This window comes from Stenella coeruleoalba, assembly GCF_951394435.1.
Source record: "Stenella coeruleoalba genome assembly, chromosome: 13".
NCBI lineage: Eukaryota > Metazoa > Chordata > Mammalia > Artiodactyla > Delphinidae > Stenella > Stenella coeruleoalba.
The window spans coordinates 60,957,880-60,973,345 of record NC_137159.1 but is presented as its reverse complement, the minus strand read 5'-3'; the positions used below and the strand labels follow the sequence as shown (position 1 = coordinate 60,973,345).

Sequence of the window (15,466 nt, the reverse complement as noted above, 5' to 3'; positions counted from 1 at the left end):
AATTTCCCCAAACTTATGGGGAATTTAGATTAAATTTCCGCAAACTTTTTTTTTTATGGAAAAAAAAGTTAAGGGTTGAAGTTGAAGAGTATGGATTAAAGTATGCATAATGGTCCCTAAAAATATTTATATCTGAGTTATTCAACTCACCGTTGAAGTATCAATGATGCTTTTCTCTCTTCCATCAATGTCATCATCTTCATCTTCATCACTGAAATCTGCAGCTGCACTTTCAAGGAATTTAAAATTATCCAGCACGGAGGCAGAATCTGTTAACTCAGATTTTCTGGTTTAAAACATATACACCTTGCTCAGTTAATTTTTTAAACTCGACATAAGAATTAATCCATGATATACAGCACTAACTTCTGTTTATATTGTATTATGACACCCCCAAATCATATTATGAGCTACATTGATTCTTATCTATTACACTTCCATGGATTTTAACTGGAAAAGCAATATAGGAAGGAAGTGCCTACTCTTTTTTTTTTTTTTTTTTTTTTTTTGCGGTACGCGGGCCTCTCACTGTTGTGGCCTCTCCCGTTGCGGAGCACAGGCTTCGGACGCGCAGGCTCAGCGGCCATGGCTCACGGGCCCAGCCGCTCCGCGGCATGTGGGATCTTCCTGGATCGGGACATGAATCCGTGTCCCCTGCATTGGCAGGCAGACTCTCAACCACTGCGCCACCAGGGAAGCCCTGCCTACTCTTTTAAAAGTACTTTGCAATCATACCTACTACTTAGATTAATGACAATCCAATATAAAGAACTCCCCCTTCTGATCCACTATTATGTTGATTTTTAAGCCAACCTTAATGCATTTCTTTTAAAAATATTTTTCTTATTATCTCTACCTGCTTTTTTCTATTTCTTTTCCTCTCTGCAACTCTTCCTGTGACACAGAGGTTTCCATAACTAAGAAAATAACTAGTAAACACATCATTTTTCTCTGATGCAATCTTGCATTTCTGAACAGCTAAAGAGTTGAAAAAAGCAAATGTGTGCATAAAGTTACTAAAAACAATATTTTAGTCAAATTAATATTACTACAAAACTTGATCCTGTTGGTTAAACCTTTTCGAAATGATTGACTTTTCAAATATGTAAGATTTTATTTTAGTTCCCTCTAAAGAATTTTAACAAAAAATTTCTTAATGGCCAGAACAGAATGATTTCTCTCATTAGGAAATGTTATAGATAAGAAGACATTTTCCTGAAAAAATTTAGCCACAACTATGGGCAAAATTCTCAAAACAGATAAATCTTAAATTTCAAATCTGCTCAGAGCTACGTTTTCGTTTTTTTCCAACCTATGCTCCATCCCTACAGAAGTCAGATTCAGAATAATACCTTTATCAGTTTCAAAAGACAGGTCAAGGCCAAAACACAAGACAACTAGAGTGGTCTTTCCTGAGGGTCTTTATAATAATTTGAGCTAATTCATTAGGTAAAAATATAACCAGGATTAATGCCTACATTGTCTACTTCTACACAGAGAAACAATCTACATCTTACATTTATTAAAACAAGTTATATAGTCTTAACTATTAATGAATACATTTAAGAAGGCTCCAGTGACATTTGTTTATAAAAGTCGTATTTTTAAACCTTTACCTAAACCCCATAATTTTAGTTTATGTTCCAAATAATAGAAACTATGTTCTCACTAGAAAATGTATAGAGCTCAATTAAAACCATTCTTCCAGCCTAAACATGAGTTAAAGTAACATCATACTCAGACTTTCAAAGAATCTTTGGCTTTTTATTTCTTTAAGAATTTGGCTTTTTATTTCTTTAAGAATCATGTCAACTTTTTTCAATAAAGAAGAATCTCCTTATTTAACTGTCCATGTTCATTTTAAGCAGAATTACATATAATTGTATGATACATGATCCAAAAAGCAAAAAAAAATTTCTGCTACTGAATTCTTCACTTATTCTATCAATTAAAATATATATACTTGAAATAGATACTTTTCAAGGGGAAGATGAGTTACAGCATTATTAGATACATGAAAGTGGCTAAGAAAAGGTTTACATCAAAAGAATTAAGTATTTATATGATTTCTGCGTCACCAGGAATGAAATTTCACTCGTACTGATTTGAAGTGAATTTCCAAATAAGATCTTTTATGAAGTTCTAATAGTGACTGAGCTTCAAGATATTAAAATCTATATTAAATCCATAAACTGCAATTAAAAAATCTTAAATAAAAATATTCTTAAAGTAATCATAAATGATAACTCTAATCCCTATGGTGTTATCTACTACCAAATAAAATTTTAATTTTTTTATTAAACTTTATCATTAAATTACTTCTGTAGCAGTATCTAAAAGTACAAGTATCACAAGTGTCATCCATAAGCCAAAAACATTAATAAGAACTAAAACTAGAGCCAAACCACTTTCCAGACAAAATACTTACCCAATCATTGCTGTCTCTTTAACTTCAGCCTCTGTGCCATTTATAACTGAGTCCTGATTTTTGTCATCTTCCCTGTCAGTGACATCACTTGAAAAGCCCAACAAAGCTCGCACTCGTTTGGATTTCACATCTAGAATAGTATCTGTGTAACCCACCTCCTGTAGATACCTGCGTGTGAAGAGGATCTTTACAACTCAGTCATATTGGAATCAGTATTCTATTACTGAATATGTAAATAAAAACATTTCTTTAAATTCATATGCCTGCATAAGACTTAACAGTACAGTACTATGCTAGTAAGACTTGCTAATAAATAATCTTCCAGCTGCAGATGGAGCTGTCTCTTGCAGTACCAGCCTCTATGGTCACTGAGAAAAATCAAAGAACTATACAATACACCATTCATTTATCATAAGAAGAAGCTATTCCTTAATATACCTAATGGCACATTCTTTATTCTAGGCAGGGCTGGAGTAAACTCACTCAGATTCTACTGAATTACTATTTTATAATAGTAACTACAATAACCAATAGTCTTTTTACACTTCTGATATTAAACTATCATTGGATAAATGGAAATCTAGAGAGAAAGTTTCTAGCATATATCTCTATGACATACAAAGTTTCTAGCATATATGGTTTCCTCCATGACATAAAAAAGACAGTATATTCCAAAGAGCCACTTCCACAGAAGGGAAGCTTCTATCCTGACGACAACTCTAAAATAAAAATAGACCACAACTCAATTGTGGGATGTGAGATGAGTGGGTGCCCAGGGGTGTGTGTGCTGCAGAGAGGCAGCAGCATAGAAAACAGAGAATAGGCTTTGTATGGAGAGTTAGACCTGGGTTCAAAGCCCATTTCTTCCACCTTCTTCCTGTGTAACATTAATTCTCCTGAACCTCAGTTTTCCTTCTCCTAAAAGAGACACACCTAGAACAGTGTCTGGCATAGAGAAGGCGCTCAGTATCTATTAACAACAAAGATGACCAAAAAAGATGAAAAGTGGTAGTGGCAAAAACATGAAAAAGGCAAATGCCACTAATAATGTCATTAATAAACATGATAGACAAATGTCTACCAATAACTTACAAGCATTAACTTAGAGGTAAGTATCAAGTCTATGAGACGAAACAGAAAACAAAGATCAAAAAGATAACCAGTCTGATCTAAGATCACTTTAAGATCTGGTATTAAGAGTTATTATAGGTCAAAGAGATACCTCACAAAGACATGTAACCAAAATGGAATAGATGTATCCTATCAAGTCAAGGTACTCATTTTTCAATCCTATCCAGTACCTATAGAAAATTTTTGATTAAAATTTGGATAGTAAATTTCAAAAGTTCCCGATTTTAATCAGTTGGTTCTTGCAAACAAACACAAAGGTATTATGCTTTTCTATTTTTAACAAATAATACTTGATACATAACTCACTTTGGCAACAAAATCACATTACATATAACCGTTTCCAAAACTGCTCATTCCATAGATAAGTTGGCTTTACTAAATAGTTACTTCCTTATTCATTAATAAAATGTAACCTTTGAGAGGCAGATTAAGAGTCTTTTAAAAGATATTTCTTGGATTGCTCACTATGATAACCACTTGTCATTAAAAAAAAACAAAATCAGCACTTTAAGAACTTATTTATTTATAAAAGGAAAATGCATAAATCACATTTAAGACCAAAGTGAAAACCCATTTATTAAATAGTAATGAAGTCTCTGGAGACTGAATTCAGCTGGAGACGGAACTCACTGTAGACTGGAGCTCATGAGGGCCTTTGGGGTGACTGTGGTTCAAGTTTATAAAATTTTATTAGATGGTTCACCGCTGTACTTACTATGAGGAAAGCAGAGTAAAGTTGGAAAAAAATCTAGTAACTTTGAAAAACTGAGACCAGAGGAGCGACTGGTTCAAGATGGTGGAGTAGAAGGACGTGAGCTCACTCCCTCTTGCAAAGAGCACCGGAATCCCAACTAACTGCTGAACAGTCATCAAGAGGAAGACACTGGAACTCACCAAAAAAGACACCCCACATCCAAAGACAAAGGAGAAGCCGCAGTGAGACGGTAGGAGGGGCGCAATCACAATAAAATCAAATCCCACAACCGGTAGGAGGGGCGCAATCACAATAAAATCAAAACCCACAACCACTGGGTGGATGACTCACAAACTGGTGAACAATTACACCACAGAAGTCCACCCACGGGAGTGAACGTTCTGAGCCCCACGTCAGGCTTCCCAACCTGGGGGTCGAGCAAAAGGAGGAGGAATTCCTAGAGAATCAGACTTTGAAGGCTAGCGGGATTTGATTGCAGGACTTCGACAGGACTGGGGGAAACAGAGACTCCACTCTTGGAGGGCACACACAAAGTAGTGTGCATGTCAGTACCCAGGGGGGAGGAGCAGTGACCCCATAGGAGACTGAACCAGACCTGCCTACTAGTGTTGGAGGGTCTCCTGCAGAGGCAGGGGGTGGCTGTGGCTCACCGCAGGGACAAGGACACTGGCAGCTAAAGATCTGGGAAGTACTCCTCGGCATGAGCCCTCCAGAGTCCACCCTTAGCCCAACCAAAGAGCCGGGCAGGCTCCAGTGCTGGGTGACCTCAGGCCAAATAACCAACAGGGAGGGAATGCAACCCCACCCATCAGCAAACAAGGAGGTTAAAGTTTTACTGAGTTGTTCCCACCAGAGCAAACCCAGCTCTACACACCACCAGTCCCTCCCATCAGGAAGCTTGTGCAAGCCTCTTAGATGGCCTCATCCACCAGAGGGCACACAGCAGAAGCAAGAACCACAACCCTGCAGCCTGTGGAACGAAAACCACATTCACAGAAAGACAAACAAAATGAAAAGGCAGGGGCTTCCCTGGTGGCGCAGTGGTTGAGAGTCCGCCTGCCGATGCAAGGGACACGGGTTCATGCCCTGGTCCGGGAAGATGATCCCACATGCCGCACAGCGGCTGGGCCCGTGAGCCATGGCCGCTGAGCCTGCGTGTCCGGAGCCTGTGCTCTGCAGCGGGAGAGGCCACAACAGTGAGATGCCCGCATACCGCAAAAAAAAAAAAAAAAAAAAAAAGAAAAGGCAGAGGGCTATGTTCCCAATGAAGGAACAAGATACAAACCCAGAAAAACAATGACATGAAGTGGAGATAGGCAAACTTCCAGAAAAAGAATTCAGAATAATGATAGTGAAGATGATCCAGGAACTCAGAAAAAGAATGGAGGCAAAGATCAAGAAGATGTAAGAAATGTTTAACAAAGACCTACAAGAATTAAAGGACAAACAAACAGAGATGAACACTACAATAACTGAAATGGAAAACATACTAGAAGGAATCAATAGCAGAATAACTGAGGCAGAAGAACGGACAAGTGACCTGGAAGACAGAATGGTAGAATTCACTGCCGCAGAATAAAGAAAAAGAATGAAAAGAAATGAAGACAGCCTAAGAGACCTCTGGGACAACATTAAATGCACCTACATTCGCATTATAGGGGCCCCCAAAGGAGAACAGAGAGACAAAGGACTCAAAATATCTGAAAAGATTATAGTCAAAAACTTCCCTAATATGGGAAAGGAAGTAGCCACCCAAGTCCAGGAAGTGCAGAGAGCCCCAGGCAGGAAAAATCCAAGGTGAAACATGCCGAGACACATAGGAATCAAACTGACAAAAATTAAAGACAAAGAAAAATTGTTAAAAGCAACAAGAGAAAAATGACAAATAACATACAAGGGAACTCCCATAAGGTTAACAGCTGACTTCTCAGCAGAAACTCTACAAGCCAGAAGGGAGTGGCATGATATACCTAAAGTGATGAAAGGGAAGAATCTACAACCAAGAATACTCTACCCAGCAAGGATCTCATTCAGATTCAACAGAGAAATCAAAACCTTTACAGACAAGCAAAAGCTAAGAGAATTCAGCCCCACCAAACCACCTCTACAACAAATGCTAAAGGAACTTCTCTAAGTGGGAAACACAAGAGAAAAAAAGGACCTACAAAAACAAACCCAAAACAATTAAGAAAATGGTAACAGGAACATACATATCGATAACTACCTTAAATATGAATGGATTAAATGCTCCAACCAAAAGACACAGGCTAGCTGAATGGATACAAAAACAAAACCCATCTATAAGCTGTCTACAAGAAACCCACTTCAGACCTAGAGACACATAGACTGAAAGTGAAGGGATGCAAATGATATTCCATGCAAATGGAAATCAAAAGAAAGCTGGAGTAGCAATACTCATATCAGATAAAATAGACTTTAAAATAAAGAATGTTATAAGAGACAAGGAAAGACACTACATAATTATCAAGGGATCAATCCAAGAAGAAGATATAACAATTATAAATATATATGCACCCAACATAGGAGCACCTCAATACAAAAGGCAACTGCTAACAGCTATAAAAGAGGAAATCGACAGTAACACAATAATAGTGGGGGACTTTAACACCTCACTTACACTAATGGACAGATCAACCAGACACAAAATTAATAAGGAAACACAAGCTTTAAATGACACAATAGATCAGATAGATTTAATTGATATTTATAGGACATTCCATCCCAAAACAGCAGATTGCACTTTCTTCTCAAGTGCACACGGAACATTCTCCAGGATAGATCACATCTTGGGTCACAAATCAAGCCTCGGTAAATTTAAGAAAACTGAAATCATATCAAGCATCTTTTCCGACCACAATGCTATGAGATTAGAAATAAGTTACAGGGGAAAAACGCAAAAATACAAACACAGGGAGGCCAAACAATACGTTACTAAATAACCAAGAGTTCACTGAAGAAATCAAAGAGGAAATCACAAAATACCTAGAGACTAATGACAACGAAAACACAATGATCCAAAAACCTATGGGATGCAGCAAAAGCAGTTCTAAGAGGGAAGTTTAGAGCAATTCAATCTCACCTCAAGAAACAAGAAAAATCTCAAATAAACAATCTAACCTTACACCTAAAGGAACTAGAGAAAGAAGAACAAACAAAACCTGAAGTTAGCAGAAGGAAAGAAATCATAAAGATCAGACAGAGATAAATGAAATAGAAACAAAGAAAACAATAACAAAGATCAATAAAATTAAAAGCTGGTTCTGTGAGAAGATAAAATTGATAAATCATTAGCCAGACTCATCAAGAAAAAGAGGGAGAGGACTCAAATCAATAAAATTAGAAATGAAAAAGGAGAAGTTACAACAGACACCACAGAAATACAAACCATCCGAAGAGACTACTACAAGCAACTCTATGCCAATAAAATGGACAACCTGGAAGAAATGGATAAATTCTTAGAAAGGTATAACCTTCCAAGACTGAACAGGAAGAAACAGAAAATATGAACAGACCAATCACAAGTAATAAAATTGAAACTATGATTAAAAATCTTCCAACAAACAAAAGTCCAGGACCAGATGGCTTCACAGGTGAATTCTATCAAACATTTAGAGAAGAGCTAACTCCCATCCTTCTCAATCTCTTCCAAAAAATTGCAGAGGAAGGAACACTCCCAAACTCATTCTATGAGGCCACCATCACCCTGATACCAAAACCAGACAAAGATACTACAAAAAAAGAAAATTACAGACCAATATCACTGATGAGTATAGATGCAAAAATCCTCAACAAAATACTAGCAAACAGAATCCAACAACACATTAAAAGGATCATACACGATGATCAAGCGGGATTTATCCCAGGGATGCAAGGATTCTTCAATATACGCACATCAATCAATGCGATACACCATATTAACAAATTGAAGAATAAAAACCATATGATCATCCCAATAGATGCAGAAAAAGCTCTTGACAAAATTCAACACCCATTTATGATAAAAACTCTCCAGAAAGTGGGCATAGAGGGAACCTACCTCAACATAATAAAGGCCATATATGACAAACCCACAGCAAACATTCGCAATGGTGAAAAACTGAAAGCATTTCCTCTAAGATCAGGAACAAGACAAGGATGTCCACTCTCGCCACTATTATTCAACATAGTCCTAACCATGGCAATCAGAGAATAAAAAGAAATAAAAGGAATCCAAATTGGAAAAGGAGAAGTAAAATTGTCACTGTTTGCAGATGACATGATACTATACATACAGAATCCTAAAGATGCCACCAGAAAACTACTAGAGCTAATCAATAAATTTGGTAAAGCTGCAGGATACAAAATTAATGCACAGAAATCTCTTGCACTATACACTAACAACGAAATATCAGAAAGAGAAATTAAGGAAACAATCCCATTCACCACTGCAACAAAAAGAATAAAATACCTAGGAATAAACCTACCTAAGGAGGTGAAAGACCTGTACTCAGAAAACTATAAGACACTGATGAAAGAAATCAAAGATGACACAAACAGATGGAGAGATATACCATGTTCTTGGATTGGAAGAATCAATATTGTGAAAATGACTATACTACCCAAAGCAATCTACAGAGTCAATGCAATCCCTATCAAACTACCAATGGCATTTTTTACAGAACTAGAACAAAAAATCTAACATTTGTATGGAGACACAAAAGACCTCAAATAGCCAAAGCAATCTTGAGGGAAAGAAATGGAGCTGGAGGAATCAGACTCCCTGACTTCAGACTACACTACAAAGCTACAGTAATCAAGACAGTATGGTACTGGCACAAAAACAGAAATATAGATCAATGGAACAGGATAGAAAGCCTAGAGATAAACCCACACACCTATGGTCAACTAATGTATGACAAAAGAGGCAAAGATATACAATGGAGAAAAGACAGTCTCTTCAATAAGTGGTACTGGTTAAACTGGACAGCTACATGTAAAAGAATGAAATTAGAACACTCCCTAACACCATACACAAACATCAACTCAAAATGGATTAAAGACCTAAATTTAAGACACAGCACTATAAAACCCCTACAGGAAAACACAGGAAGAATGTTCTTTGATATAAATCACAGCAAGATCTTCTTTGACCCACCTCCTAGAGTAATGGAAATAAAAACAAAAACAAGCAAATGGGACCTAATGAAACTTGAAAACTTTTGCACAGCGAAGGAAACTATAAACAAGACGAAAAGACAACCCTCATAATGGGAGAAAATATTTGCTAACAAATCAACAAAGGATTAATCTCCAAAATATATAAACAGCCCATGCAGCTCAATATTAAACAAACAACCCATTCCAAAAATGGGCAGAAGACCTAAACAGACTTTTCTCCAAAGAAGACATACAGATGGCCAAGAGGCACATGAAAAGCTGCTCAACACCACTAATCATTAGAGAAATGCAAATCACAACTACAGTGAGGTATCACCTCACACTGGTCAGAATGGGCATCATCCGAAAATCTATAAACAGCAAATGCTGCTGAGGGTGTAGGAAAAAGGGAACCCTCTTGCACTGTTGGTGGGAATGTAAACTGATACAGCCACTATGGAGAAGAGTATGGAGATTCCTTAAAAAACTAAAAATAGAATCAGCAATCCCACTACTGGGCAGACACCCAGAGAAAACCATAATTCAAAAAGACACATGCACCCCAGTGTTCATTGCAGCACTATTTACAATAGCCAGGTCGTGGAAGCAACCTAAATGCCCACTGACAGACGAATAGTTAAAGAAGATCTGGTACATATATACAGTGGAATATTACTCAGCCATAAAAAGGAATGAAATTGAGTCATTTGTAGAGACGTTGATGGACCTAGAGGCTGTCATACAGAGTGAAGTAAGTCAGAAAGAGAAAAACAGATATCATATATTAACACATATATGTGGATTCTCAAAAAATGGTACAGATGAACCAGTTTGCAAGGCATAAATAGAGACACAGATGTAGAGAACAAATGTACGGACACCAAGGGGGGAAAGTGGCAGGGGAGGAATGAATTGGGAGATTGGGATTGACATATATACACTAATATGTATAAAACAGATAATAAGAACCTGCTGTATAAAAAATAAATAAAATAAAATTTAAAACATAAATAAATAGTAATGAAGTCTCATTTCCTTCTCACTTTGAGGAGATTAAAAATAGATGTAAGGAGACACTTTAATATTCTCTTCCCATCATCAAAAGAAATGGCTGGCATACAATCTGCTCTGGAAACCACAGGTTTAGACTATTCACAAGCAACCGCAAAAGTTTAAACCAGGTAGCAAATTTCATTTTAGTGAGGCACAAATCAAAATACCAATTTCAAATGTGATATGCAAGGGTCAGGCACTGAGCTGGTGAGTGAGTCTAGCCCACTGCCTGACATCTGAACCTCAACCTAGCTTTGATCCCTCTTTATACTCTCAAGTTCACATTTTATAGGAGAAACTATATGTCAGCATAAAATTTACAAACTTGGGAAATGCAAGAAGTTCTTCCACCTATTTAAAATAAAGTTTAAAAACATAACACAAAAATTACATGATTAGACTTATATTAAAACATATGTATATTCATATGTAAAAGGTACAAGGAAAAGAGTAACTTTAAGGGTATAGAATTCTTTAAACTAAATTTAAGCATATATAAATTAGAAGCTTTAAACTGTACACTTCCTGATAAAGCTAAAATTATGGAGAGAGAACTTATTCTTAATAATTCTTACTAATATTTAATGAAAAAATAAATTCCTCCATAGGGGAAAAAGTATTTAATATGAAAAAGGAACAGTAATTCAAAAAAGCTTTTTCACAGCAGATACTTTCATGAGATACTTACTGTCTGAGTAGTTGTCGACCTTGTTTCCACATTAACTGGCTGTTTTGTTGTGGCTGCACCTCTGTTTCATTACCTTCATCTGGAAAACATTAAATCATAAAAAAACTGACGTTTTATACATTAGAGGGTATCTCAATTCATTAAAAATGTCCAAAAAAAATTTATAAGATTAAGAACACTACACTGTAAGGTATGTTTTAGGACAATGGGAATTCTGTTTTTAAGTTTAATTTCCATAACAAAACTCTAATATAAATTCATTATTGCTACTAGATTTCCCTGAGAATTTCAGAACTAAAATAAAGACTTTTCCCCAATTTTTAGGTAAACTGAGAATCTTCCTTTAGGACAAATCAAGAGTCCTGAGTCAAGAGTCAAAAGTATTACGAAGCACCACATCAGAATTAGAACAAAATGCCCAGGAACGATGGTTCAAAAAAAAAAAAAAAAAGCCGATCTGCTAAAGAGTAGATAGATAAGAAATAATCCTTGCTCTGCACCTGGCAACGCTCGCAGCGCACCATAGCCGGCCCAGCTTCTTTCAAAATGTCTACCGTTCATGAAATTCTCTACAAGCTCAGCTTGGAGGGTGATCACTCCACACCTCCAAGTGCATACGGGTCAGTCAAAGCGTACACCAACTTTGATGCTGAGCGGGATGCTCTGAACACTGAAATGGCCATCAAGACTAAGGGTGTGGATGAGGTCACCATCATCAACATTTTGACCTACCGCAGCAATGAACAGAGACAGGATATTGCCTTCGCCTACCAGAGAAGGACCAAACGGGAACTTGCAACAGCACTGAAGTCAGCCTTGTCCGGCCACCTGGAAACAGTGATTTTGGGCCTACTGAAAACACTTGCTCAGTATGACGCTTCCAAGCTGAAAGCCTCCATGAAGGGGCAGGGAATGATGAGGACTCCCTCAATGAGTTCCTCTGCTCAAGGACCAACCAGGAGCTGCAGGAAATCAACGGAGTCGACAAGGAAATGTACAAGACCAATCTGGAGAAGGATATCATTTCCGACACATCTGGTGACTTCCGCAAGCTGATGGTTGCCCTATCGAAGGGTCGAAGAGCAGAGGATGGCTCTGTCATTGATTATGAACTGACTGACCAAGATGCCCGGGATCTCTATGATGCTGGCAGAAGAGGAGAGGAACTGATGTTCCCAAGTGGATCAGCATCATGACCGAGCGGAGTGTGTACCACCTCCAGAAAGTATTTGAAAGGTATAAGAGCTACAGCCCTTATGACATGCTGGAGAGCATCAACAAGGAGGTCAAAGGAGACCTGGAAAATGCCTTCCTGAACCTAGTCCAGTGCATTCAGAACAAGCCCCTGTATTTTGCTGACAGACTGTACGACTCCATGAAGGGCAAGGGCACTCGTGATAAGGTCCTGATTAGAATCATGATCTACCACAGTGAAGTGGACATGTTGAAAATTAGATCTGAATTCAAGAAAAAGTATGGCAAGTCCCTGTACTACTACATTCAGCAAGACATCAAGGGCAACTACCAGAAAGCGCTGCTGTACCTGTGTGGTGGGGATGACTGAAGCCCACAATGGCCCGAGGGTCCAGTACGGCTGCTCCGCACTCCTAGCTAACAGTTCTACACAGTCAGCTTGTGGCTAACAGCCCCCTTGTGCCCATCCCTGGGAGGATGACGTTAGCACTGCCCACCCCACCTGCTCCATCCTTAGTTTAGTTGCCTAAGCATTACGTGGCTTTCCGGTCTAGTCTCTCTTTACAGTCAAAGAAATGAACATTCCAAGGAGCTGGAAGTGAAATCTATGATGTGAAACACTTTGCCTTCTGAGTAATGTGTCATAAACATGAATAAACGGAATTTCTACTTTAGGAACAAGTAAAAAAAAAAAAAGAAAGAAATAATCCCAAGCCAAAGCTATTTCCTTCACTAGTTATTAAATGAAAACCTCAAGCATTCTTTTTTTAAGACGTTCTTTAGATGAAAACCTCCTAGGCCCTGTAAAGCTTCAATTCATCATTTGGTAGAAGCCGAATCTTTCAAAAAGATGATAAGGGACTTCCCTGGTGGCGCAGTGGTTAAGAATCCGCCTGCCAATGCAGGGGACATAGGTTCAAGCCCTGGTCTGGGAAGACCTCACATGCCACGGAGCAACTAAGCCCGTGTGCCACAACTACTGAGTCTGTGCCCTAGAGCCCGCAAGCCACAGCTACTGAGCCCGCGAGCCACAACTACTGAAGCCTGCGTGCCTAGAACCCGTGCTCCGCAACAAGAGAAGCCACGACAATGAGAAACCCACGCACCGAAACGAGCAGCCCCCGCTTGCCACAACTAGAGAAAGCCTGCGCACAGCAACAAAGACCCAATGCAGCCAAAAATAAAAAATAATAAATAAATAAATAAATAAGCCTAAATCCTTTCTACACCATCCTCAGATATACTCAACTGCCTTTGCCTACTTTGGTAGCTAGTGATGTTACCAAGGAGTGGTACATCCATTCAATGGAATACTACTCAACAAGAACAAAGAATGAACTACTGACACACAGCAACATATAAGAATCTCAAATGCATAATGCTAAACGGGAGACCCTAGATTCAAAAGACTACATTCTGTACGATTCTGGAATTGGTATGATTTTCTCAGAAAGGCAAAACTGTAGGAACAGAAAACATATTAGTGGTTGCCAGGGGATTAGAGTAGGGAAGGAGGGGTTAACTACAAAGGGTATTAGTAACAAGACTGTATGTGTTTATGAAAACACCAAAAAGGTGAATTTCACTGTATGTAAATTATGCCTTAATGAAAAATAAATTAAGCCAAATCAAATAAGAATGCATCCTCACCCTCTTTTAAAAAAGTGTATTCTTATACCGAGATAAAATCCGACTCCCTTGGTGATCATTTTGTAATATATTAAAATATCAAACCACTATGTTGTACACCTGAAACTAATATAATATTGCAAGTCAATTATACTTCAATGAGAGAAAAAGAAAAAGAAAGCAAGCACTCAATCTTGACTCAGTTAACCCAGCTATATGACAAAAACAGCAAGGCTATGACTGCTGCTTATTATATTATTCCACACTGGATCATGACTAGGCTCCAGATGATTGCAAGGAAGCAAACGAAACCTCATGGAAACATAACCAGTCACAACACTTACTAAGAATGAAGAGATTCAAAGACCTATAGAGCTTGAGGAGTCCTTATCTCCTTGGTAATGGATCTGAGGAAAACTGCTTACCTTAATTCTTTTATTAGATTAGTGTATGAATTAATGATCTAAGATTACATCTGCAATCATAGATTTAACCACACAAACATAAAACAGGCTCTTTACTCAACATTGCCAAAATCTATTTTCCACTGATTTAGAGAAATAATCAGTGGTATAGCCTTCTGTAAGAGCAACAAGTTTCAATGCCTGCAAAGTAATTATAAAGACAGAAATCCTGATTCTGGATAAATTTCTCTGAAGTAAATTTTCCTTTCTCTATTTAAAAAAAAAAAAAATCTGACTCTCTGGGTCATATGTGAACTTGTATTTCCCCACACTTCCTTATCCAGGCTAAACACTTAGTTCTCTCAATGGTTAGTAAGTATTCCTCAACTATCAGATTCATTCTTACCTTATCAAGTTCAAAAAGTGACATTATACAAAAGTGAGGATCTTAAAGTGGGTAAGAACTGAATTTCTTGGTAATGTTAAAAGTATCTGACTGACACTTCCAGTCAGGTTGGAGTAACAGGGACCCAATTTACCCTCCTGCTTGAAGCAACTATACATCAAAATGGTTAAGACATTGGACATCAGGCAACAGAGGGCAGCAATCCCTGAGAAAAGGGAACCAAACAGGTGAGCCTATGATTGTTCCAGCTTACTGCCTTGATAGAGTTTCCCGATCACAGCATAGGGAGGGAGAACAAAAATAATATCTGAAGAAACAGGGGCTGAAAAGTTCCAAATTTCATGAAAACTATAAACCCATAGATCCAAGAAACCCAACCCAAGAAATCCCAAGCATAAGAAACACTGCGGTGTGGGGGGGAGCAGGGCGGGGTGTGGAACTACACCAAAGCACATCATAATAAGATTGCTTAAAACCAATGAGAGAGAGATACCTTAAAAGCAGCCAGAAAAAAAGGTCACTCATACAGAGGAATAAAGATAAGAATGACAGAAGATACCTCATCAGAAACAATGCAAGCAGCAAAATAAAGACTTTTTCAGACACACAAAAGCTCAAAGAATTCATTACCAGCAACCCGTATTACAAAATATGTTAAAGA

The 15,466-nt window shown here is 38.0% G+C and overlaps 1 protein-coding gene and 1 pseudogene across 3 annotated transcripts in view; one reads left to right on the top strand and one right to left on the bottom strand.

Annotated features, from left to right (window-relative positions):
• Positions 1-15,466, bottom strand: part of STRN (striatin) — a 116,558-nt gene that overhangs the window by 50,197 nt on the left and 50,895 nt on the right. For both annotated transcript variants that reach the window (XM_079940458.1, XM_079940459.1), the window contains exons 4-6: positions 11,173-11,251; positions 2,429-2,596; positions 151-286 (exon numbers count right to left, since the gene is read on the bottom strand). In XM_079940458.1, the coding sequence (XP_079796584.1) occupies positions 151-286; positions 2,429-2,596; positions 11,173-11,251 (383 nt within the window). The remainder of the gene's footprint in view (positions 1-150; positions 287-2,428; positions 2,597-11,172; positions 11,252-15,466) is intronic.
• LOC307196143 (annexin A2-like) lies at positions 11,368-12,740 on the top strand (annotated as a pseudogene). The gene has a single exon. The product of its transcript is annotated as an annexin A2-like (transcript).